Consider the following 27,202-nt stretch of genomic DNA (forward strand, 5'->3'; position numbering starts at 1 on the left):
AAATGCAGAAACATTTTATCCAGTGACTAGTGCTTCATAACATAATCAGACAGTGAAGATGCAAATCACAATCATCTCTGACTTTAAGAGAAAACGCCAATAGAATTTGGCTAGAGAATTTTGCGTACCTGAGCCAGTCCCCTGGCATACGGATATAAATAGGAGACAGGTGCATCCACTCTTCAGGTTTTACGCTGAGGAGCCGAGAATTTGTCCCTGGCCACCAGCGATGGTTCGAGGTTGTGGCATGGGGACATAACGTCTCCGTTCCCTCCATCAAGGAACGAGGGTTACGTACAAGCATCCACGTGTCAGACAAATGCCATGCAAGGTCGTAACCTTCCCACTGCCCCAGTGCAAATTCACTGAGGGGAGTATAACGCTGCTGGTGATAGCCAAGCCGCTGTTCCTTTTACCACATAATTTTTTTAACAGAAGGGATTTCCACCTTCAATTAAAGATTTGCTTCAAGCCCTTCCTATTTATTGTCACAGCTCGGCAGTAACGGTGGGGAAGAGAGCCTTCCGGAGAATGGCGCTACGGAGGCCACATTCTACCCGTAGGGAGGTATCATGTGGAGACACTGATATGGACTGACCCAGGCCTGGGGCAGTACTATATATGGAATGGGTCCTACCTGAGAGTAGGGATGGAACGACTGCCAGCAGAGACTGACAGAGTGATCTGTCAAAGAGAAGACACGGGTTCACCGAGAGGGGAACCTTACCGTGGAAGAATACACATATGGGATTGCCCGCAGGGAATCAAGCCATATGGACACCTAGCCCAGTACAGGGGCTGACCGGAGATCCGGGCAAGCTAACGCCAATACTGGGCCTGGCATCAGACTGCTCCACCCAGTCTGACTGCCGGGGGTGCTGGAGGATACTCGACCAGGGTTCGCTGTCCGGGGAACTGTCCGGGGTATTAAGGTATGAACAAATATTATAATATATATCTTATATTACAAGCATCAACATCATGATTTTCTGTAGGCCTATCATTATGCAAATAAACTTGACTAATCTGAAACTCAAGCAGCAGAAATTTCCAGAGTAAAAATTCATGCCGGCGAAGTTCTTTGGGTTTTAATCTTTTTTTTTTTTTAAAGATCATGTTCTCTCACAATCTTGCAATAAATTGTAGTGAATGAATATACAGACTTATGCTTACAGATGTGACTCATAACAGTACACTTGAACTTCAGTTGGGTCGTTCGGTTCATAAATTGATTTAACTCCAGTTAAACACCTCACCTCAAATCAAACAAAAGCTTGATAAATTAACTTTTAAATTATCTTTTTTAAAATCTTTGTTTAATGACCAGTGCAATAGTTACATGTACAGTATTTATCTAGCCTACTTAATATTTAACTTTATTAAGCAAGTTCCTGTTTCTGAAGGTTTAACAGTAAATAAAGAGTAATGGCTGTTGAAAATTCAGCTTTGCATCACAGGAACAAGTTATATTTTAAAATATATTACAATAGAAAACAATTTACGTACTCATAATATTTTGCAATATTATTGTTTTTACTTTCCATTTTTATTTTAATTATTTGTGAAAATTAAGTAAAATATTAATATAAATATTAATGTTCAGTTATTTTAGCATGAAAATGTTTTAGTAATGTGAAATGAGTGATTTTGTTTGCACCCACACACATAAACACACTGGCACAGTAGGGTTTGAATACTGATTTTAATAGGAAAGTAATAGTTTTGAACAATTCCTCTATACAGTTTGTGTGTGTCTGTGATTTGATAGTGATTTGATAAGACTATTTCTGTATGCGGTTAGAAGTGTTCAGAAGGGGACCAGATTCTCATTAGTGGTTTTTGGGTAGAGGATATCTTGCAAAATCAGTTTTCCTCCACCGGCTTCAAATATCTTTGCATGAACACACTTGTCTCCTCCAACATCCACCTAAAAGAAAGAGAAATTGAAGATAGTGACTGCTGTAGTAGATTTGGACTAGATTTTTCCAGCAATGCTACAAAGCTGCAACAAAATGTTTTATTTCCTGCAAATGCAGAAACATTTTATCCAGTGACTAGTGCTTCATAACATAATCAGACAGTGAAGATGCAAATCACTTGAGACATTAAATAAAAAAAAAATAATAATAACATTAAACACAAAAACCCAACTACCTTTACCACATATGTGTAGTTTACTCCATGTTCATTTGTAGAAATAAAGTCTATAGGAACGTAAACATCAAATTGGGCGTTAGCCTTCTCCTGTACTTGTGGCTTCATCTGAATAAACAGAAGATTGAATTTATTAGTCTCTGGAGTTACAGCTAAAATTTTGAAAATAATAAAACGCAAATTAATTATGATTTTAATTGAAAAGCAAAACAGAGCAATCTCTTAAAAACAACTAGAAATATTTCCATTTACAGCACCAAAATACATAAACTTACTAAGCTATGACAAATAAATGCATTCACAGCATGCTGTGATTTTTGGGTCTCATACCTCAGAGCAGATGTTCTCCACCTTTGAGGTGACAGGCTTCACGGGACTCCAGTGAGACATTGCAGCAGCGCTGATGATTAAAGTCTGGATGAAATATAAATGTTATCAGGCAGTCTGACTCTCAGTTTGATTCTGATCCACTATTTATGTTGCCAATTTCATATGACGACTTAAATATAGCCGCAAGCAGTAATCATAAAGGTCCAAGCACCAGTGACACATGATTAAGGTCCTTGGTTTTGGTTACTTATTAAAGACTTTGAATTAGTACTTCCTCATGCGTTTGACTAAAAAGCATGTCCCCTGACACATAAGGGTCATTTCAGGGTTAATTTCTTATCAAGCTTTTTTATGGTGAGGTCAGCCCATACAGAAAATATATAAATAAATAAATAAAACACAGCGACCAAAATGTGTTTTAAATATATGCCAAATATATGTTGTAAATAGAAGCTCAATGTAATATATTTTTGAAATAGAAAATATATTTAGTTTCAACCCTCATATACCAAAATATATTTCAAAATGTATATCAAGGGCACAGGGCCAATTTGCTGCCCTAGGCAAGATTTTAACTGGTGCCCCTTGCCTCACATTAACATTAGTGAATATTAACTATCTTGAATTAACAATGAGCAATACATTTGTAACAGTAGGCTATTTATTATTTTTGTTAGTGTTAGTTATTGACAATTAACCTTACTTTAAATCGTTTCCAGTGAAACTATAAAAATATAGGTGCTCCCTTAGTCACTTTATAAATTAAATAATTAAGAATAATTACATCTGGTATTCCTGGAGAAAACTGTATTCATTTGAACACTTCTCTAGCATACAGTAGGCTACTGTTTAATCTTCAAAATACATTTTAAAAGTGTTCGATTTCCAGTAGATGGCAGCAATGTTCTACTAGCTCATTCTAATGATATCACCATGAATTAAACTGAGAAACGTACATCTTTAAAGTGAATTTTACATTCATTTTACTAGTTTAATAAGCCCAGTTACATACAAACATTACTAAATTAGCCAATTCAAATTCAAAATACAATAAATCCCCAAAAACTACACAACTATAGCGTGAAACGTGTTGTCATATTACACAAAAAATGACATTTATGTTATACAATCTCGGCTCTCTGGAACTCCAGACATTTTTATTACCCTATTTTAAACTTCTAGACTAGGCCAACTTAAAGTTTGTCCACAAACTTTGACCTCATCTAGAACCTACATCAACTTTCTTAGTAGGCTATTCCTCAATATATGCATTACAAACAATATAACAAAAAAAATATATATATATATAAAAGAATGCCTGGTTTCTGATTTTTGTTGTTGTAAAAAGTGTGTAGGGTCGCTAGAGACACAAGGTATGTAAATGTGTAAGTAGCCTATATTTTTCCTGCTCAACTATATTTACCTATCTGATGACTCAATAAATGCAATGCATCTTTATTCCTGGAGGTGACACTGTTTGATACACAATGACGACGTGATGTTTCACTCATAATTACCGCAGGCATAAAACAAAAGAATATCATCAGCAAAAATTGAACTGGTTTGAATGGCTTTACTGCAGAGCAATCCTACTGTACGCAGTGACATATAAATGTCTCTGTCATTTGACGGTGGATGTGGTGAATAAGCTGCCAGTGATCAAAATATTGATTTTGAAGCCATTGAAAACGACAGTTTTGAGAATCCAGATGCTGGATGTGTGCTCTGACGATGGCAGCGATGGTAAAAATCATCTGCTCAAATCGAACCCTTCCAAGTTTCACAAGGTAACGAAATTGAAAATGAAATTGTTCTTAAAATATCAAGATAGTTTTTTGCTATTGCAGCAGTTAGAGATTCACCCTTGCTAGATATATAGGTACTGGTCTCTAAAGACACGAATATGTAATCATGATTGGCGAAACATTCATGCAATTAAGGGCTAGTTAATTTATTTATATGATGATCAGCATCATTCATTACATCACATTACCTCTGTCTTTGTACCGTTTTTCTTCTCTTATTTTTTTCTTCCCTGGTCACCAGAGGGCTTCGGTCTTTTTGACAGTGATAATTTATTAGTGAACATCTATCACAATCAGGTAACTGATGTATGTGCTAGTGCGGCTGCGCAGGGGAAGATTGATCATGCGTCGAACCGAGAAGAGCAATAAAACAGTTGTTTTGTGGGATTGTTTTTTGGTAATATTTTACATTTATAGTATTGAAGTAGTATTGGTAGCCTAATAAAAAAAAAAAATGGTTACAAAAAAAAAAAACTTCACTCATTTTGGCGCCCCTAGCATTTGCCTATTCCGCCTATGCCAGGGCCAGCCCTGCTGGGGCAAGAAAATACATTTCCAATCTTACAGTAGCCTACATTTAGGGTAAATGCAAATGTGGATGGAATAGCCAAGAGATAAAAACTACATTAATAATGCTTTTTTTTGTATATTAACTATAATTCATAAAATAACTATATATTATTTTCTGAACATTGTAAAATATGTTGTTTGCTGAATTTGTATTATTATTGTTTTTTCAAAACGTGTTATAGTCAACAAATAAAGTTTTTCTTCAAGTGTGAATGTATTTGTATTTGGATTGAAATATATAATGCAAAATATATATTTTAATGTTTTTTTTTAAATGTATATTTTAAAATATATTATGAAATAAAAAAAACTGAGAAGATGAAATACTCCAAGGCACTCGTATAGTAAAAATAAAAAGCCTTTAGTTAAGTCATTAAAACAGTAAAAATCTACTCGTTTCGGCTTCACAGCCTTCTTCAGGATACACATCAATTGTTCAAACAAGTGTTCTTAAACAATTAGTAAGCAATCAAAGACAGCTGGTTAATCAGTGGGAGTGGCTTGAGCTTTCCTGTTGTACAAAACATATTCAAAATGAGAAAAAAAGTTAAAAAAATTATTTCTTCATTAACTTCATCCATACAATGTGATTCACAAATAAATCTTAAAGTTTCACAAACATTCAGGTTTGAGTAAATGATTACATTATTTTTTTGGGGTGAACTATTCCTTTATTTATTTTAAATTAAACAATACTCTATATAAGAAACTAAAGCGGGAAATGTTTTTATGAGTCATTCATTCATTCACTGATTCGTTCAAACAGCTGATTCATTCAGGAATTCAGTAAGCAGCTCACTTTCTGAATGAGCCTTTGAGTCATTGATTCATTGATTCACCCGATTCGTTCAAAACGCGGATTCATTCAGAAACTAAACACCTCTGTGTTGCTCACAGATGCACAACAATTCTGCTGTGGCCTTATAGGTAATATTTTTGTTGGCAAAACTGAACAAAAACAGACAAAATTGTGTTTAAAATATAACACTACTGAACTGTTGTTTGAATCACATTTGCACTCATTATACTCGTGTGAAAGCCTACTGCTCTCTGCTGTTTATGTGAAATCGCTTATCATGTGATATAAATATGAGACAAAAACTCATACAGGAAAATTTTTGCCACAATATCTTGAATTTAAGGGCATAACTGCATTTATGGAGGTGTTGCCCAGCATCATATTTGTCATCAGTCAACTGTATGAAATGCAAGATGATGTACAGGACTGGGGGCGGGGCCAGTGCGTTAACTGCGTTACAATATTTTAATCGCGTTATTTTTTCATAACTAATTAATTAAGTCAACGCGTTAAACTGACAGCCCTAGTATAAATCCAGAAAGTTTCTCGTTGTAAAAGTTGTTTCAGTCTATCTCCCCCTCTTATTGAACAAGGGATATATTCAATTATATATCACTTGCATGACCAGCTTCATTGAAATGCCTCTCTATGATAGCATACAGCATATTTTTCGTGCGAATAGCATATTTATGTTCAGACACTCTTAAGCGTAATTTCCTTTTACTTTGACCAATATAAAAATGTCCACACTCACATTCTAACCTATATATTACACACGAATAATTACAAGTAATGAAGGACTCAAATGGATAAATTTTAGGCCTACCAGAAATCACATCAGTAAAATGATTCGTTCTCACCATGTTGTCACAATGCTTACAACTTCTACACCTACAATTACCAGTTAAAGAACCAAGCCATGCTTTCTTGGCAGATGCCTATCACTAACCAAATGATAGTGCGACGGTATACACAGAAAACCACTGTTGGAGCTGTACATAAATGAAAGACTTAGTACTGATAGCATTGAAATTGCTAATAAATTTAATAGATATTTTATCCAGTCTGTAGAAGAATGTGCTTTATGTTTTGGTCCTGTACAATTACCTCAATATGTAATAAAAGATACACCTTCATCCTTTTATATTTCTGAGGCTGATAAAGATAAGATACTTCAAACTATTAATTCAATAATATAAGGGCTAAGTATATATTTGGAATGGATGCCATGTTCATTAAATAACATAAGTGCTCGTTTGCTAAAGCCCTTGGTAAATTTGATTAATCTATATATCAGAGAAAGTAAATTCCCCTCAAACTGGAAAACTTCTATAATAACCCCAATTTTTAAGGAAGGATTAGCTGATGAGGTTCAGAATTATAGACCAATTTCTATACTTCCTGTAATTAAAAACAATTTGGAAAAGTTATAGCTGAACAACTTATCAACTATTTAGAAAAAAATGATCTACTTCACTCTAAAAACTTTGGTTTTAGGCCTAAATATTCAACAGAAATGGCAAACTTTCTCACAGAATTGATTAAGGGAGCTTTATAGGTGTGATATTTTTAGATCTCAAAAAGGCATTTGATCCTGTGAATCACAAAATACTCCAGCATAAATTAAAGCTGTTTAGTTTCTCTCAACACGCAATAAATTGGTTTAGATCATATTTACAACCACAAGATCAGATCAGTGTGTTAAAATAAATAATTCAAGGTCATTTTTACGAAACAATGAGATGGGTCTCCCTCAAGGGTCAGTTTTAGGTCCACTGTTGTTTTCTTTATATGTCAATGTTTTACTAAATTGGTGTATGGAAACTAAATGCAATTTATATGCAGATGACACAGTCATGTATGTATCTGCACAAACTCCACGATTAGTTGCAGATATATTAACAAATGAAATGACTGGTGTGTCACAGTGGCTGCAAAATAACTGTTTGACCTTGAATTGTTCAAAAACCATCTCAATGGGTTTTTCAGTTAGAAGGAAGGAAATGAATGGTTTTATAATTAAGATCAATCAAAAAGCAATAGAGACAGTGAATAAATGTAAATATTTAGGTGTTTTTTTAAGATTCTCAATTAAAATTTGATGTGCGTGTAAAGAGACTGTGTAGAACAATCAGAACAAACTTGAATTGTTTTTATTTGATTAGACCGTATATATCTTTAAAAGTAGCTAAGTTATCCATGCATGCAATGGTCTTTTCACACTTATCTTATATTGTGTGATTGACTGGACTCAGGTTTCTCAACTGACTATCAAAACTGTTATCTCTATATAATCAAAAACTACAAGTTTTGGACAAGAAACCAATTAGATGGCATTATTACAATATTTTACAAAAATATAGTTTGCATAGTTTTGAAAATTTTATAAATGTGTCTATTTATAATTAATTCATCTTGCTCCAGAAATTATATGCAAATGAATAACAAAACAGAGTAGTAAAGAGATCACTACAAGAGGTGCAACCAATCAGAACTGCACAGTACCAAAAAAAAAAAAAACTAAATTTGCACAATCTACATTTTCAGTTCAAGGTACACTGCTTTGGAACAGCCTGCCGGTTAAACTGAAAAGGCAAACAGAGTTGAACATATTTCAAAGAAATAAAAAAAATTGGTTCAAACAAAAACAGGTTTATGAAAACTGGTGGTCGTACACAGTCTCAGCTTTCTTGCATTATTGTTATATTTTAATTAATGTTTAGTTTTTTGGTATGATTATTGCTTTATTGTTGTATAAAAAAGCCTAACCAGGGACTGAGGCAGCAAATTAGCCTTTGCCTATAGAAGCCTGTATGTGGAACATCGGCTGCTTGAAATCGTAGCAATATTATACTGCATTGTCCCTAATAAATAAAAATGTTGCTTTTGTATGGTATATTTCAGTTTGAGTTATTAAAAAAAAATTATTTTAGTCATTGAAGTCAATAAAATCTTAAAATTTGATAATTTAATTTAACTTTTTAAAAATTCTTTACATTTATATTTAAAGATTTGTAATAATGAGGAATATTTATGTTCAGTTATTTCAGCATAAAACATTTGAGTGAGTTTGATGTTGTTCAGTAAACACACTGACACTGGAGGATTTGATTATGGAGTTTAATATTGAGGAATGAAATGATTTAAATTGTTCCTCTATACAGTATGGCAGCTCATTGCATGTGTCTGATATTAGACAAATACTATTTCTGTAAGTGTTCAGAAGGGATCAGTGGGTCATCAAAGGGTTTGGGGTGCTGGATTTCAGTCACACTCAGTTCCCCTCCATAACAGGGAAGAGCCTGAAATATCAATGCGTGAACACACACTCCATCCCCATCTACATCAACCAACACCTGACAGAGAGAGAAAAATGAACTAGTTTAATGTAGACAAACACTTTACAAGTTCGACTACATTTGGGCATGTCCAGCAATGCTACAATGTTAAGAAAAGTTTTATCTTATGCAAATGCAAGAAGCTTGACTTGATGCATTTGAACTTTCAGTGAGGACGGACAAGTTACTTGACACATCACACCTGGTTAGGACAAACAGTTGACTAGTTGATATTAGGTAGAGTGCAAGTTGTACCTTGAGTTTCACAAGCTCAAAATCCATTAAAAAATACAAACGAACAAAAACATTCATTTACCTTGAACTTGTAATTTATTCCTGCCACAACCTGAGAAGAATAGACCACAGGAATGTAAATCTTAAAATTAGTTCCAACCATCTTCTCTATCTCTGGCCTCACCTGAATAAAGAGAGAAACATTATTATTATTATGGTTACAATAAGGATCATTTTTTAACAGTTAGGAGTTAACTACATTGTAAACATGAACTAATAATAAATGCGGTATTTTGAATATTGTACATCACTTTTGATGAGTTAAGAGTTTTCTATAAAGGATTAATCAAGAGCAATTATTTATCTGTATGTTATTAAATCTGAATTTATTGCATAAATAGGCACTTGCATATATCATTCATATTGTGCTACAAGGACATAAAAAATGTAAATTGAACTAAAACAAAACGAACAAATAATTAATTTTGTGCAAACAATATTAAAGCACCAAAACAGACAAAACAGCTCACTAGTAACAGACAGTGTGTTTACTCTAGGAGTGATTTTGTGTCTCATACCTCAAGGCAAATCTTTATCACCTCTAGAGTGACCGGTTTCACTGGACTCCAGCCTCCAGGCATTGACATTACTGCAGTGTGCTGATGATCAGTGCAGAGAAGTGGAGTGTTAATCAGTCAGTCTGACTCCCAGAACAACAGTCCTGCACTTTTAAAGTTAAGATCACATGACCTGAAGAATTGTGGGAGGTGCTGTCACAAATGTGGCAGTGAACTATGGTTAAATGTTTGTTTAAATCACCTAACCACAATGTTAGGCAAAAGTAATAATGTCAGGTCAAGTCACGATCAAATTTATTTGTATAGCACATTTCACAGCCATATCACCCTGCAGCCCTGGTCGCCCACTGAAGCTAAGCAGGGTTGAGCCTGGTCAGTATTTGGATGGGAGACCTCCTGGGAAAACTAGGTTGCTGTTGGAAGAGGTGTTAAAGAGGCCAGCAAGGGGTCTGTGTGGGTCCTAACGCCCCAGTGTAGAGACGGGGAGACAATACTGTAAAAAGCACCGTCCTTCGGATGAGACGTTAAACCGAGGTCCTGACTCTCTGTGGTCATTAAAAATCCCATGGCACGTCTCGTAAAGAGTAGGAGTGCAACCCCGGTATCCTGGCCAAATCCCCTCATGATCCCTCTCATGGCCTCCTAATAATTCCCATCCACTTGATTGGCTCTATGACTCTCTCTCCTCTCCACCTGTAGCTGGTGTGTGGTGAGCGCACTGGCGCTGTTGTTCTGTGGCTGCCGTCACATTATCCAGGTGGATGCTGCACACTGGTGGTGGTTGACGAGAGACCCCCCCACATGATTGTAAAGCGCTTTGGGTGTACAACAATACACAATAAAGCGCTATATAAATGCATCATTCATTCATTCATGGTTTCAAAGCAGCTTTAAAGAAAATCATAACATTATGTCTATAACACTTTACCTAAGAACAAATTGTAGGGCAAGTTTTTTTTAAAGATGTTTGAACGCTGGTCAGTTTGGTTCTAGTAAGAGGTTAAAATGTTGGTTGGTTTCCTTATATTAACAAATAAAAATTTTGGTCACTATTGTGCTATGAAGTCTCTGGCCTACTTTTACACTGTTGCCGTGGTTGGTTTTTAGTCTGCAGGTTAAAGCGATTTCCTCCCGGGACACAATTTCGATGGAAAAAATGTAATTGGACTAGTTTTATATTAATTTTGAATAGCAATTGGACTGGTTTTGTTTCACAGACCTGCCATTCTTGCGTGGCAGTCAAAAATGACCAATTTGTTTTCAATGAAATTAATGTACTAATATATATACATATATGTATGCAAATTTTTTATTTATATACTGTATATAAGAGATTTTATGGTACTAAATTATATTTATCAGAATCAGAATCAGAGGAGCTTTATGGAATAGTTATTGTAATCAATTTATTACCTGCTCACCAGTTTTTGATCATAGACCGGAAAATGAAATTTCCAACTGAAACTGTGTAAATCTTGAATGCTTTGGAGCACACTTGAAACACAAACACAAATTCTCCCAATTTTCCCAATCGTTTCCAGTGTGGTCATTTTTGACCCCAACCAGTACAAGTGTGACAGATTTTTTCAGGACCACTTAGTAAAAGATGCTGATTCATATTCATCCTGAATTTGATTGGATGTTGCTTGTTAAAAATGATTAAGTATGAAAAGTCTAATGCCTGGACACACTTTTGTTTTGTTTGAAGTGAAACTCATATAATGATACTTGACTAATCTGAGTGTCTTTTAATGCAACAGAAATTAATGTTATGAGTGCTCAGATCTCTGTTCATCAGTATATGTGCCAGATGATGGCAGCTTAATGACTGATATACACAAAACAAAAGAATTCAACTTTCTGTGAAAATTGAGCAAAACTGGACTTTTTTTGCATTTCCTAAAAGATTTCTCATATTTTCTCAGCATATTTCAACTGGTGAGTAACTCATGAAATAACTCCCTGAAATACGTCTGGGAAATGTACATGTTCAGTGGAGTGAAATGCTACACTTCATCTGAAAGCATTTGCAAAATGATTTCATCACGTTGTAGCACCATTTAAAATAAAGGAAAAACATGAAAAGAGCTTCAACTACCCTTATTCACTACAGGACACTGGTGGGCTCAGGATCTCCCCTCTGTGTGTCTCAATCCTGTAATGAATCACAGCACACAGTTTTCTGCTGTTGTATCAGTTTTTAGCCAACAAATGTTCTTCACTGTTTGCAAACTTAATAGGAATTTGAGACACATCTGTAATTATTCTGTCAATGCTGCACTGTCTTTTGCATTTCTCTCTCTCTCTCTCTCTCTATCTATATATATAGCCTTCTAACATTTAAAACATTGTGTGAACTGTTGTGTTCAAAGTCTAATTTGCAATGTTTTGTAGAAAAGGTCCTGCCACAAGTGTGGTTGCCAGTGGTGAGATATTTGTTTATGATCTCTATGGATATATAACCATAAATAATGATACTTGATTTATCTGAGTATCATAATGCAATACAAATAACAGTAAAAGACTGTAAAAATGCTACAGTAAAAACCAGTTAACTGGTTGACAGTAAGTTTCCATACTATATACGGTGAATAAATGTAATTACATTTAATGTAATTTTACAGTAAAATACTGCTAAAAATACGGTTTTTGGAAGTGAAAAAGAAAAAGCCATTGTATAATTTACAGTGAAAAACCGTAAATTGACACTCCCAGAATTCCCTGCATGACACTTCATATTTGATGATTTTTTGTTGAATGAATATGTTTATTCTTAGTTTTTTTCTTATCATTTGTGTACATTAGGGTTTAATCTTACATCTAATGTTGTTAAATTAATGTTTATTGCATTATTTCAGTATCATGTGTGTCACCATGATGGGGTTTAATGTTTGTGTGAATGACACTGTATGCACCTTCTATATATAAATATTGCCCTCATCTCGTAGAAAAGCTGTTTGTGATGAGCTTTGGTTCATCATGTGACTTACTCATCACCACCAGTTTTTGGTGGCTATCAGTGCATTACAATGGTTCAAAACAGATATTAACACTTCAATATGTTGGTTTATTAACATTACATCAGTTAATGAAATACGGTATTTTATTGTGAATTTAAGTTAAGTCTGTAAAACCTAAAATGTTGCTACCATATTTTTTACGGTGAAGTTCTGGCAACCACAGCTGCCGGTATTTTACCGTAAATGTCACAGATGTTTTTTTACAGTGTGTCAATGTTACCAGTGCATGTGCCAGATGCTGACAGTTACACTTAAGGCATTTTTCATTGTTTCAGATGATTGATTGACATTAGAGAGAAGAGATCAACATTCCATTGAACTCATCTAAATGTTTTTTCTCACAAAAACTTCAAGAAAAAAGCTTTTTGTGTGATGACGTGTTCATACAGATCATGTTCCATGAATATAATAGAAGAAATATTGCGTTTTGTTTCACGTAATTCATTCAGTGCATGAATTAAAGTGATTTGTAAAGTGATGAAATAAATCATGAATTGTCTTTTAGTGATCTAGATTTTCATTTATTTGAAATAAGCTGCAAAGTGGACAACACTTGGAAGTTGATTGTCATTAACCAGGTTACATTAGACTGATTCTTACCTGAGCTTCATGTCCAAAGCAAATCACAAGAGATGCTGGAAGAGAGAATAAATAAAGATTGCATGAAAGACAGAAAATAAGACTGAATAAGGTTAAATACATTTAAATACACCCCAAAATAGGCAACAGTCAAACTTCTGACAATTCACTGCAAATAGGCATTTCATTCCTAAATGAACACGTCAATATTTACTCACCTTCATGCCATTCCAAACCTATATGTTAATTTTGTATATTTAAAACACAAATGTAGACATTTTTGCAGAATCTTTATACTTTTTTCCATCTTACAGGTCATTGTGAGTGACTCACTATATCAAACTCCAAAATATTGTGTTGTATTTCAAGTATAAGTACATACAAAACTGTATTCTGAAGTCATATTGACACGAATCCTGTCCATGGACTTCCGTTCGATCGCCACCAGAGGTCACCCTTCCGTTACATTGACTCTCACTTTACACAAACTGTTGCTTGTCATCCCGGACTACATTTCCCATGCTCCATTGCACTATCACAAGCTCACCTGAAACCAATCACACACAGCTGCTACCAATAACACACACTATATAAATCAGTCTCACACCACTGTTCTAGGCCGAGTATTGTTTAGCACTCATCACTGTTCGTTGATAGCTACTTTACGGAGCCTGTTTCATAGTCTAGCCTAGTCCTGCCATGGTTTTGCCTTGCCTGCTTTCCCGTGTTACCTGATTTTTGCCTGTTTATCTTGGATTAATCCTTTGCCTGTTGTTTCGGACTGTGTTTGCACCTCGCCTGGACTACTGCTCGTGTTTTTGGATTTCCCCTCTTGTCAAGCCCTCTGGATAACGTTCGCTGTCTACTCACTCGCACCCAGTTTGGATTACTCTTTTGTCTTGCCCTCTATATACCTGTTTGCCATTGTCAGAACCTTGCCTGTTTTTATGACCATGCCTTTAAATAAAAGCTTTGCAGATTGATCCGCACGTCTCGCGTCTCGTTCGCCCTGTAACACGTATGAGTTAGAATATAGAGCATGACATTATAGAGTAATTTTATTGTTTTTGTAATAATTTTTTGGTGGTTCAATTGTTGTTGTATAGAAAAAGATTCTTTCAGATTTTTCCTGTTGTGTCCCACAGACATGAGAGGGAGGAAATAATGACAGAAATGTCTTTCTGGAGTGAATTATTCCTCTAATTCTGTTAAGTGTCAGATTTCTCAAGCTGATCTGAGGGGATGAGATGTTGGATGTGGATTGTGTGTCCAGTATTACAGACTGACACACAAGATCATCAAACTGCATTACAATCATCAGTCCTGCACAGAATTAATTGCTTTTATTTATACATATGTTTTACTAATGTTTAGGAGTCTTAAATGTTAAATTATTATGCTAAAATATATTTTTTATTGTCCCGTATGCCCAGACACTTAACTTAAACTGTAAAAAAAATTCCGTAAAATTTACGGTAAAAGAACTGCAGCTGTGGTTGCTATTGTGGTTATAATGTACTGAAATCTGTTTTGTACCTTTTGTAATACACTGATAACCACCAAATGCAGGTGGTGATTAGAGTCACATGATGAACCAAAGCCCATCACAAACAGCTTTTAAATACTAACATATATAGAAGGTGCACAGTGTGTCATTCACACAAACCTTAAACACCATCACGGTAACACACATGAAACTGAAATAATGCAATAAACATTAATTTAACAACATTAGGTGCAACATACAACCCTAATATACAAAACTGATAAGAAAAAACTAAGAAACATTTATTTTAAAAAAACATCTCATTTGAAATGTAACGCAGGGAATTCTGGGAATGTCAATTTACGGTTATTCACTGTAAATTATATGGACTTTTTCACTTCCAAAAATGGTATACTACCGTAAAATTACATGTAATGCCCAATACAGTTTTCCACCGTATATAGTAGGGGAATTTACTGTAGCCTTTTTACAGTCTTTTACCGTTAAATTCACTTATTCAGACAGTGTTCTTTATTTAAGAGAAAAATATCTACAACACCACATACTTCAGCTTAACTTCAAACTTATTTTATTTTTCTGTTATGCCAAAATTTAGAAACGATTAAATGGTACATCAAAATAGTTTGTGACTGCAGGACGACATGGATGACTTAATATTTTTAAGATCATATTTTATCACCCTTTTATACGGACCAGAATGTAATGTATTTCTACCTGGCAAATAAGATGTTACGTTTGTATTCTTCTGTAATCAGTAATCACGATAAGATGGTGTTTTATGCTCTTTCTTTGATATCTTCAAAGATGAAAGTGTTTATAGTTTTTCTGTGGAAATGACTGTGTTCAGTCTTATAAGGAATTTCAGCTTTACACTTCCATGTAATCTTACAATGCATTGCAGTGCATGAAAACACTGACTTCTGTTTAACATCAGTTGGGTCATTTGTTTCATAAATTATAATACAACTTCATTATGAAGCAACGTGTGTTGACCTCACCATAAAAGGTGAGGCCATAACTTGTCGCTGTGCTTATATTATATAAGTTCAGTGGTGTATAAAGTACCTGAAAGCCATACTCAAGTAAAAATACAGATATCTTACCAGAAAATTACTTTGGTAGAAGTTGAAGTCACCGTTTAGAATATTACTTGAGTGAAAGTCTTAAAGTATGTGATATTTATTATACTTAAGTATGAAAAGTATTTTTTAAATCTTAAACGTACTTAAGTATTGAAAGTAAAAGTACAAGTAAATGCAAAATGGAAAAACAAACGTGACAAACACAAACCTCTTGCTTTTGTATGACATTTCATTGAAAAAAAAACTAATTCGGCCATTGAAGTCGATAAAATCGTAAAATTCGATTTTTGAAATTGAAATTTGACTTAAAAAAAAACTTTTATGTTTAAAGATTTGTAATGATGAGGAATATTTCTGTTCGTTTATTTCAGTGTAACACATTTGTGAAGCGAGTTTGATATTACTCAGTAAACACAGTGACACTTAAGTGTTTGAATACAGAGTTTAATATTGAAGAATGAAATGATTTCAGCAGTTCCTCTACGGCAGCTCATTGAATGTGTCTGTTATTTGATAAGACTGTTTCTGTATTTGGTTAGATGTGTTCAGAAGGGGTTCAGAGGTTCACCGAAGGTTTTAGGGAACTGGAATCCAGACAGTGTCAGTTTTCCTCCACTACAGGCAAGAGCCTGATGTACCTTTGCATGAACACACACTCCATCATCTCTTCCACCAAGAAACACCTGACAAAGAGAGAAATCAATTTGAACACTTTACAAGCTCAGCAGTGACAGTTGTCGACTACATTAGGCATGTCCAGCAATGCTACCAAGCTGAGAATTATTTAGTAAAAAGTCCTCAAAATTGAGAAAAACGAATGCAAATGCAAGTAGCTTGACTTGATGCATTTTAACTTTCACTGCCACAGTTGGCTAGTTGATATTGGGCAGCATGCAAGTTATACCTTTATTTTTCAGTGATGAATTCACAACCTCAAAATCCATAAAACATACAAGCAAAAACACTCACTTACCTTGACCACATAGTTTGTTCCATTCACAATTTGAGAAGAATAGACCAAAGGAATGTAAACCTTCGAATCACTTCCATTTTCAACATTGTCCTCAATCTGTTTCCTCATCTGAATAAACAGATAAACATTATTATTATAGTAACACATTACAATAAGGGACATTTATTAACACAATGTAGTTAACCACATTAGTAAACAAGTTAATCTATATATTTAGACATGCTTTGAATGTTCAGAGTTTAATCCAGAATGATTATTAATCTATATGGTATTAAAGCTGAATTTATTGCAAAAGGCAGTTTACACACATATATATATATATATATATATCATTCCTACAATGGAACATGGATAAAAAAAATCCAAATTGTGGATTTAATTGAAAACTAAACCCAAAAACAAATAATAAATTTCGTACAAACAACACTCTAAAAAATGCTGGGTTAAAAAGGGACAAACCCAGCTATTGGGTTGTTCTGACCCAGCGGTTTGACTCAAAACAACCCAACCGCTGGGTCAAAACAACCCAACAGCTGGGTCAAAACAACCCAACAGCTGGGTCAAAACAACCCAATAGCTGGGTCAAAACAACCCAACCGCTGGGTCAAAACAACCCAATAGCTGGGTTTGTCCCTTTTTTTCAACCCAGCGCTGGGTTATATTTAACAGAGCATTTTTAGAGTGAATATTACAGCTCCAAAACAGACAAAACAGCTCACTAGTAACAGACAGTGTGTTTACTCTAGGAGTGATTTTGTGTCTCATACCTCAAGGCAAATCTTTATCACCTCTAGAGTGACCGGTTTCACTGGACTCCAGCCTCCAGGCATTGACATTACTGCAGTGTGCTGATGATCAGTGCAGAGAAGTGTTAATCAGTCAGTCTGACTCCCAGAACAACAGTCCTGCACTTTTAAAGTTAAGATCACATGACCTGAAGAATTGTGGGAGGTGCTGTCACACATGTACAACACAATACACATGGTTTCAAAGGACACGTTTTCAGTATTGCTTTATTGAGAGGTTTGAATGTTGGTTGGTTTTGTTCTAGTTAGAGATTTAAATGTTAGTTGGTATTGTGCAATTAAGAACTGTTGGTCGATTTAGTTCTTGTTCAGAGTAAGCAATTCTCAAAACGTTTTTTTTTTTTTTAAATATGATCCGATGTCACAGATTAAAAATTCTGAAGTACTCTTATATGAAAAGTCTGATAGTCGCACCATAGCTAAATCAGAATTCCTAGCGATGGCCCTGGCTCACACACACTTTTGTTTTGTTCTAAGCAAAAGTCACACTAATAATCTGAGTGACTTTATTAAGCGCTATCAATGTTATCAGGGTTCAGATCTCTGTTCATATACAGTGTATGTGCCAGACGCTGACAGCTTAATGATGATTAATATACACAACACAAAAGATTCCAGCAACATTCTGTGAAATTTGAGTAATACTGGACTTTTTTTTTTGGTAGCTCTTAACATAATTCTCAACCAACTGGCACTGTAAGTAACACTGAAAATAACTAATAAATAAAACATTACGTTCAATAAACAAACGTCCTGTAGTGGGACATGTTACTCTCCATCTGAAAGTATTTGCAAAATTATTTCACCACATTGTAGCACCATTTAAAATGAATCAGTTAAGAAAAAATGGTGATCAAAAAGGTTTAAAAAGTCCACATGCTTCAACACACATTGTCCTTTTAAAGTGGTTTGCAGGACATTGATGGGCTCAGGACAGGGCCATAGCCATCATTTCAGAAGTGAGGGGGACAGAAATGTAATATAAACATTACAATATAACATTCAGTCTTCTCCAGACCAGAATCTGTAATCCTGTAATCACAAATCACAGATCCTTCCCATCCTCGTCCGCCTGAACTACTGATAATGTCCTCGGATTAAATAAAATAATATCTTATCCTAACCTCCTAAAAATCAAATGAACTGTGAAAACATCATACACCAAGACAATCGTGTGTTCACTGGCATTTAATGTTTGTACAGAAGAATCAGCCTTTTAGCTGATGAACCGCAATGTACCACGATGGCAAACAAGAAATAATTTAGCAACATATTTACATGGCAACACAACGAGAGTTCATTCACAGTTCCAGCAGAAACAAACATAACATACATGCAGTGCTGCTGTACATGTGTGTTTCGCATGTGAAAGAAAAAGCTTGTGGCCTTAAAACAAAAACAGTGGCCTATTTCAAGCTGAATTCATGTACAGAAAGGCAAACTGATGCTAGACAAATAATACTCTCAACACAGAACTAGTGATCACTATCAGGAGTCAGTTCACAAATTATTATAAACCTGACAATTCACTGTACAGGGATAGTTCATCCCAAAATGAACATTTTATCATTATTTACTCACCCTCATGTTGTTTCAAACCTGTACTTTTACCTGTACGATTAATCGCATCTAAAATAAATGTTTTTGTTTACATGTGTGCACTGTGTATATTTATTATGTATATATAAATACACACATGCATGTATATATTTCAGAAAAATATGTTGTTTATATATTAAATATATTTATATAATATAAATTATATGAATATAAATATATACATGTAAATACATTTGTTTTTATATAAACAAAAACTTGTATTTTTCATGCGATTAATCACGATTAATCGTTTGACGGCAATAGTAATATTTCAAGTACAAGTATGCAAAACTGTATTCTGGAGTCATGATTTGGACGACAGCACTTTTATAGTTTTTAAATGGATTTTTGGGGGGGTTTAACTGCTGTTTTTATGGAAAAAGTTGCATGACGATACTCTTAAATGCTTCATTTTGTGTTCCTTTGAAAATAAATCATCAAACTGGTTCAAACAACACGAGAAGGCGCAAATATTTAAAGCTTAAAAAAATAATTTAAAGCTTGTGACTTTATTTTCAAGTACATTTTAAGCACAGTTTAATTGTATTAAAATATAAAAAAGTGCAATAATATCCATAAACATACATTAAAGGCAGTACAATAAATATGACCATGATGTATAAATATTTAAAATTTAAATGATGTGTTTTTGTTTGTGTTACAGTAATGAGAATTTGAGGGTTAAATGTGCTTAATTGTCATGAAAATAATGTCAAAACACAAGCCTATATTTAAGCCTATAAATACCTTAAAAATAGGCTTAACTTTCTTTAAGCAAAATATTATTGCTTATTTCTTTCTATTCACTTTTGGGGTAAGATATGACGTGGACAATGTTTTGACAGGTTTTGTGAGAGTTACCCAGTAAGTCAAAAGATGCAGTTCTTGTTTTTGTGAGATGGGCTAAATGAAAAATAAACTCTGGTTTTAATAGTGATTGTGTTACGTGTTATAAAAATTGTATTCTCCAGTTAATGTAGAAGGAAACCTATCAGATGTTACATATTTCAGCTGGTTTAAGTTGTGAGCAAAACCTTCATTTGACAGGAGAGGTGTAATAATTATTTAATACTTAAAGCCCAAAACAAGCTTTCATGAGTATAAAACGACTAGAACAGAAAGTGGATTCAGAATCTCTGATGTAAACAAGTCACACTCACAAACCTCCTTCAGCCAGCATCACCACATCCTAACATTAACCAGAAATCAAAATCACTGTGCTGGAAGGAGATGTGATTAGTCTGTAACTAAACCGCTCTTAACCAGTGAGTATCATTAGCTGGTTTAAGTCTTTTTTCATATTTTTTTCCTGATCCGGCTGTGGTTTGTTTTGTAGGAGCTAATTTGTTTGGCTTTTTATTCTTCTGCTACAGGCGACATGTTTTCTCTTTCTCTCTAAAACTGACATATATCACCACAAAAATGCCCATCTCAAGCTTCAGGTTTCTTCACTGAAGCCACACAAACACCCTGAGATCCAAAAGTCTCCATAGAAAAGACACCATGGAGCTGGAACGGCCAAACTCCCCTCCCTTCCTACAGTCCCACATACTAGTGCTCAAACCTCCTCGTCCGGCTCTGTAACAGACATTGTGATGTTAGATGTGTCCGGCGGCTCACGGAGGGCCAGTGAATCAGAGCGAGTACAGCGGCTCAGTGGAATCTTCAATAATGAAGGATTTTTGCTATTTTTTTATCCTTTTGCTGAACCAAACACATCCTTCTCCATCTCTGTAGGCCTTTGGCACCTTCTAAGTGTCTTCAGGCAAGAGTTACACAAGTCCGTTTACTCAAACGACATGAGATTCGCTGGTATCTAGAGTGAAAAGAGCAATCACAGCGTTATGCAATTATAGTTGATCTGTTCACAGCAGCTGAATGATATGACAACTTGATGCATTACTATAGAACTCATTTAATCAGATTTAAAAAAAAAAGAATATTAAATACATATCAATTAATATACAGTGGGGCAAAAAAGTATTTAGTCAGCCACCAATTGTGCAAGTTCTCCCACTTAAAAAGATGAGAGAGGCCTGTAATTTTCATCATAGGTATACCCATATACATTTATATAAAATAAATAAATCATACAGGTTAAATACAAATATGAACAACATCTTGACACATTAAAATACAATATTAAAACTAATAAGCATTTCATAATGTGTTGCTGTCCATATTAAATTAATTCACTTGATCTTCCAACAAAAATAACTCTATTGTCCTATATGTGACCCTGGACCACAAAATCAGTCATAAGGGTAATTTTTAAAAATTGAGATTTATACATCATTAATAAATCAGCTTTCCATTGATGTATGGTTTGTTAGGATAGGACAATATTTGGCTGAGATACAACTATTTGAAAATCTGGAATCTGAGGGTGCAAAAAAATCTAAATATTGAGAAAATCATCTTTAAAGTTGTTCAAATGAAGTTCTTAGCAATGCATATTACTAATCAAAAAATAAGTTTAGATATATATACAGTAGGAAATTTACAAAATATCTCCATGGAACATGATCTTTACTTAATATCCTAATGATTTTTGGCATAAAAGAAAAATGTATAATTTTGACCCATACAATGTATTTTTGGCTATTGCTACAAATATCCCCCAGCGACTTAACACTGCTTTTGTGCTCCAGGGTCACATATACACTCTCAGAAAAAAGGTACAAAAGCTGTCACTAGGATGGTACCCTTTCAAAAGGTAAACATTTGTACATTTACCCCTAAAAGGTGCATTTTAGTACCTTAAAGACGCATATTTGTATCTAAAGTGCACATATTAGTATCTAAAAGTATCTTTTGAAAAGGTACTGGTCCAGTGACAGCTTTTGTACCTTTTTTCCTGATACTGAACTGTTGGTTATTGTGAAAAAAGCTTGTTCATGCCATCCAGTCCTAATGAATCAGCGGTTGTTGATACCTGAGGTCTTCTTCTCCGACACGCCTCCTCCAGGTGTTTGTGCCACATGATCGCAGTGAACCGATCGCTAGTCTGAAACTTGTAAACATTCCCTGAGGAACACAGACATTCTGCTTGAGTTATGCATACAAAAAAACAACATATCATTCACTATAATTCATTGAACAATGACTAAATGAGTAATTTTGTGAAGACTGTCATTATAAAAGCACGAAAGGAAACCCTCAGTGAATCAGATTGACCTTTGTCAGGATGGTTGAGCTGAAAGATGTTGGGTTGAGCCGGATCATCCGGCAGCACCACCATCCAGCCCAGAACACACACTTTCTTACACGGCGAAGACTTGTACTGTGTTATACAGAGTAAGATTCCATAAAATGTTATTTTCATTTCAAATGATACTTTTAAAATAAATACAATTTATTATTATAATAATGTATTATTATTTTTTTAAATGTATAAAAAATGGAATTGCTGTGAGATTCTTTGCATCACTCACATGTTTCCGTTCTGTGGCTCGCAGAGCTTTGGATCCGTAGAATATAAGAGTGGAACCACAAAGTGTGATCCAATACCGCGTCCACGAGGCAAGCTGAATAAAAGACAACCAAACAAAACATACGAAAAATGATGCAAACTCAACTAAACAGAGCTGGGCAATACTCTCTAAATATATGTGTTATCTAAATTGCTGTAGCTCAAAGAAGAGAGCAGTGTTTATTTCCTAGTGAATGCATGAACTGATCAAATGTTTACCTGCAATGCAATGCACGTTCACGGAAATCAAGGGATATCTTTTGGGATTTTATTTTTAGATACACAGATGAATGAAGAAACTTTGGATTGATCTTTTTTGATGTTTAGTTTTTGTATGTGTTGATCACTAGATGGAGTGCTTGAGTCAAATATTCAAAGCCACAGTGACACACCTGCTGGTCAATGTGAAGGTTTTCTAAAATATTGTCATGAATCTTTTACCAAATAAAGTTCAAGCTAAAATTTGGCCCTATACATTGGACATTTTTGAAAAATAAGGGATTTTAATAACTGACTAATAACATATTCATTGCCGATAACTGAAATGACTGAACCTAAACACAGGAGCATGATAAAAAGCTCATTTAAAACAAAAAATCTTAGACGGACTTGGAGGTTTATATTTTAAATATACATTTCTTCAAATGTGACATATGTGAATGCATTTTCTTGGACTGGAATATATGGCCAACATATATTTTTAAACTCTTATATAATATATATATATAAATATATATTCATATCCTCCATATTTTAATAAATATATATTTTTGGCCATTTTTGGGGATAATTTTAAATATATATATATATATATATATACATAAAATGTATGACGTATAGGATGTTGAGGGCAGTTGCATTAACCCTTTAAAAATGTGAGATCTGCATGCTGCCATCTTTGGCCATAAGTTCCGTTTCTGGAGGCATAAATGTCAAGTATGCACAATTTCAAAGCAAATTCATAAATATCTTTATATACTGAATAATGGCAAATGCTGAAAAATATTTAACCATAGTTTTTAAACTCATTTTTGTTCCCTTCCTGTTCACCTTGGGTTTCCTGCCCTCCTTCAGCAGGGTTTTCCTCTTCAGCGGCCCCTGCATCGTGACTCCACCCGACTCTCCGTGAGCCAGACTGGACTCTGCTACTGACGGACTGCACAGAGGGAATCACATTAGCCCAACACCTTCACCGTGTGTGTGTGTGTACTGCTGACGTTCCAGCTCACATCTGATGTGAGGATGTGATGGAGCTGCTGGAGAGCTCAGGCTGAGGTGAAGTGTGAGTTTGAGAGAGTAACGAGAGCGCTGATGCAAGACAGAAAGCTTCCCCTTCACCCACTCACAAGATATCGGCTCTGTTTCAAAACCTAGTGAGCTTTTCATACGCACACTCTCAATGTGAAGATTGTTTCAAAAGGTAAATAGCATAAATATGCAGCTTTCTAAGAGACTCTATTCTGGATGAATTTCTCAAATTTTAATTAATTTAACAAAAAAGGGAAAAAAACTGTCTATTTTACACAATATTTGGTTTTAACATGCTTAAAATTGAAATAAAATACCAGTTAATATCTGAATTTCCTCTGAAAACTTGCACTACCCTTCTCCCTACACTCTCAAACTGATATATATATATATATTTGATTAGTGCTGGGAAATGACTAACCGCGATGTGTACATAAAATGTGTGTGTGTGTACTGTGTATATTTATTATGTATATATAAATACACACATGCATGTATATACTTAAGAAAAATATGTTATGTTTATATATAATAAATATTTATATAAAATATAAATTTTAGGAATATAAATATATACATGTTAATATTTTCAAAATATATACTGTATGTGTTTGTCTTTATATATACACAATAAATATACACAGTACACACACATATGTTATATAAACAAAAACTTTTATTTTGGATGCGATTAATCACGATTAATTGTTGCCCAGCACTAATCTGGATATATTGTACAGTGTATGCAAATATATTGGTTTTATGTATTATGAATGACTACAACTCAACTATTTTATACAATCACTGTAGCACTCTATTGAGTCGAGTCTCCTCACTTGCATCACACTTGGCTTTGCTTTGAATAAAAGCGTCTGATAATACAAGGTTTTTCAATCTTTCAGATGCCACAGACTACCAAATATTATCTGTCTAAAATTTAAAAGGCAGCTATATTTCATGTATGTGTCCCTGGAGCACAAAAGCAGTGTTAAGTCGCTGGGGGATATTTGTAGCAAAAGCCAACAATACATTGTGTGGGTCAAAATGATCAACTTTTCTTTTATGCCAAAAATCGTTAGCATATTAAGTAAAGATCATGTTCCATGAAGATGTTTTGTAAATTTCCTACTGTAAATATATCAAAACTTAATTTTTGATTAGTAATATGCATGGCTAAGGATTTCATTTGAACAACTTTAAAGATGAAACTTTTCTTTTATGCCAAAAATCGTTAGCATATTAAGTAAAGATCATGTTCCATGAAGATATTTAGTAAATTTCCTACTGTAAATATATCAAAACTTAATTTTTGATTAGTAATATGCATGGCTAAGGATTTCATTTGAACAACTTTAAAGATGATTTTCTCAATATTTAGATTTTGTTGCACCCTCAGATTCCAGATTTTCAAATAGTTGCATCTCAGCCAAATATTGTCCTATCCTAACAAACCATACATTATGACTGGTTTTGTGGTCCAGGGTCACATATATAGACCAAAATTTTAAAGTGAAAAATTTATATCATAAATGTGTATTTTTTAAATATTTAGTTTCTATTACAAAACAATACCTTTCTTTCTATTCACTATATCACTGTACTGTTTAGAGACATTATTTATTTATTTAAATGTATTTTTATTTTATTCTAAGGTACTAATTCATCTAATTGACTTGTGATCTACTCTTTATTATATCTTTATTTGAACCTAATTATTATTATTTACTTTAATCTAATTTATTTACATATTTTTTATCTATTCTCTGTTGTTTATTTTCACCCAAGTTATTGTTTATTTATTTATAATTTTTTTATTATTTATTTATTGAAATCAACTTGTTAGTTTAATTATTTTGATCCTAATTGATTTTATTACTATTTGTTTACTATTTATTTTAAGTATCTTTAGTATTCTTTATTTAATGTTATTTTACATTTTTATATTGTTTTTCATTCAACTTTGCTGCAGAGCCCAGTTTGAAACCCCCTCTACTAAATGACTGAATGTGAATGTAAATGTGAGGAGCTCTATTTGAGTGCTGCCCATGTACAGTGTCACACTAGTTAGGATGCTGCATCAGAAGGATGCCGTCTAGGTAGACAGCACAGGGCAGTGGACCGCAAGCCCACAGGTTAGGTTTTGGACCAGAGCTTTTCTCTTCTATCCACCTTATTTTTCCCGTAAGAGCTGTCGCGGCCATTTGTAAATGTAATGTGTCTGGCTTTAAAGCGTCCAGCTATGTTTAGCTGTACAAAACAGCTCATTTTGCTGCTTGATATTGCAAACTGGTGTGTCTTACCATGTTATTTTAATGTATTATCTTAATTATGAACACACTGGTTTGTAGTGCACGTTTACTGCACATTGTTATTCTTCTCGTTATTTCCCTTCAGTGGCTAATGAACCGGACGTCTCACACATTCACAGAAAACGGCTAACTTCCAACTTTGAAAAATAAGGTGGATAAATACAATTCTATAACCATCCTGAGATGATGACAATCTGACAGCTGGATAAAGAGAGAGCAGATGACAGACATGACAGTCTAAACCAGAAAAGAGAGGGAAACTGGAATGTTAAAGAGGAGACGCTGCATGCCAAGACAGGTGAACCCGATGCCCCAGAGGAATGGAGGAGGTGACCTTTGACCCAGGCAGGGGTTTGTACCTGTGGGCATGGCTGCGGAGAGGAACCCTCCAGTTAGGGCCCAGAGTCACGTACATGCGGCCCCTGTTTGCACAGTCGCCAAAATGAGTTCAAGCCACACTGATACTACAGATCTCTAAATGGTCTAAATTGGATTACACAGTTTTAACAAACAAACTAATGAACTTAAAGGCACAATATGTAATTTTCGCCGCTAGAGGGCGCGTATTCAAAATAAACAAATAGACAAAGGCGTAATTTGATGAGGCAGTGACTGAGTGTGGAATCATGGGAGTAGTGGTCTTCATCCCCACAGCCGACGCAATCCGACTGGACTCGGCAGAAATCATGTTCATGGATGAGCTTATGATTTATTAACGTAGTAGAATGAAGCAGGGTGAGGCTGAACGCCGTCAAAGCAAAACGAGGTCGCTGAACGAGCGCGACACACGGCTCGAAAG

General features: G+C 34.5%; 3 protein-coding genes across 3 annotated transcripts in view; all 3 read right to left on the bottom strand.

The window, feature by feature from the left end:
• Positions 1-1,790: 1,790 nt before the first annotated feature.
• On the bottom strand, positions 1,791-17,916 carry LOC107591507 (uncharacterized). The gene is made up of 7 exons (XM_016280664.1): positions 17,737-17,916; positions 16,970-17,077; positions 16,545-16,679; positions 9,313-9,414; positions 2,485-2,568; positions 2,161-2,262; positions 1,791-1,927 (listed from the first exon to the last, which is right to left on the bottom strand). The coding sequence occupies exons 1-7, from the start codon at positions 17,803-17,805 to the stop codon at positions 1,808-1,810; spliced, it is 720 nt and encodes a 239-aa protein (XP_016136150.1). The 5' UTR covers positions 17,806-17,916; the 3' UTR covers positions 1,791-1,807.
• Positions 8,780-10,014, bottom strand: LOC107591518 (cystatin-A-like). Its single transcript, XM_016280684.1, has 3 exons — positions 9,809-10,014; positions 9,313-9,414; positions 8,780-9,014 (listed from the first exon to the last, which is right to left on the bottom strand). The coding sequence occupies exons 1-3, from the start codon at positions 9,875-9,877 to the stop codon at positions 8,862-8,864; spliced, it is 324 nt and encodes a 107-aa protein (XP_016136170.1). The 5' UTR covers positions 9,878-10,014; the 3' UTR covers positions 8,780-8,861.
• A 2,122-nt stretch (positions 17,917-20,038) lies between the features above and the next one.
• Positions 20,039-27,202, bottom strand: part of LOC107591508 (ras-specific guanine nucleotide-releasing factor RalGPS1-like) — a 33,301-nt gene continuing 26,137 nt past the window's right edge. Inside the window, exons 7-12 of the mRNA XM_016280665.1 lie at positions 26,763-26,825; positions 23,897-24,002; positions 22,809-22,901; positions 22,552-22,657; positions 22,310-22,401; positions 20,039-21,190 (exon numbers count right to left, since the gene is read on the bottom strand). Of these exons, the coding sequence (XP_016136151.1) occupies positions 21,161-21,190; positions 22,310-22,401; positions 22,552-22,657; positions 22,809-22,901; positions 23,897-24,002; positions 26,763-26,825 (490 nt within the window). The 3' untranslated portion in view covers positions 20,039-21,160. The remainder of the gene's footprint in view (positions 21,191-22,309; positions 22,402-22,551; positions 22,658-22,808; positions 22,902-23,896; positions 24,003-26,762; positions 26,826-27,202) is intronic.

Source organism: Sinocyclocheilus grahami, unplaced genomic scaffold, assembly GCF_001515645.1.
Source record: "Sinocyclocheilus grahami isolate Dianchi unplaced genomic scaffold, SAMN03320097.WGS_v1.1 scaffold142.1, whole genome shotgun sequence".
Classification (NCBI taxonomy): Eukaryota; Metazoa; Chordata; class Actinopteri; order Cypriniformes; family Cyprinidae; genus Sinocyclocheilus; species Sinocyclocheilus grahami.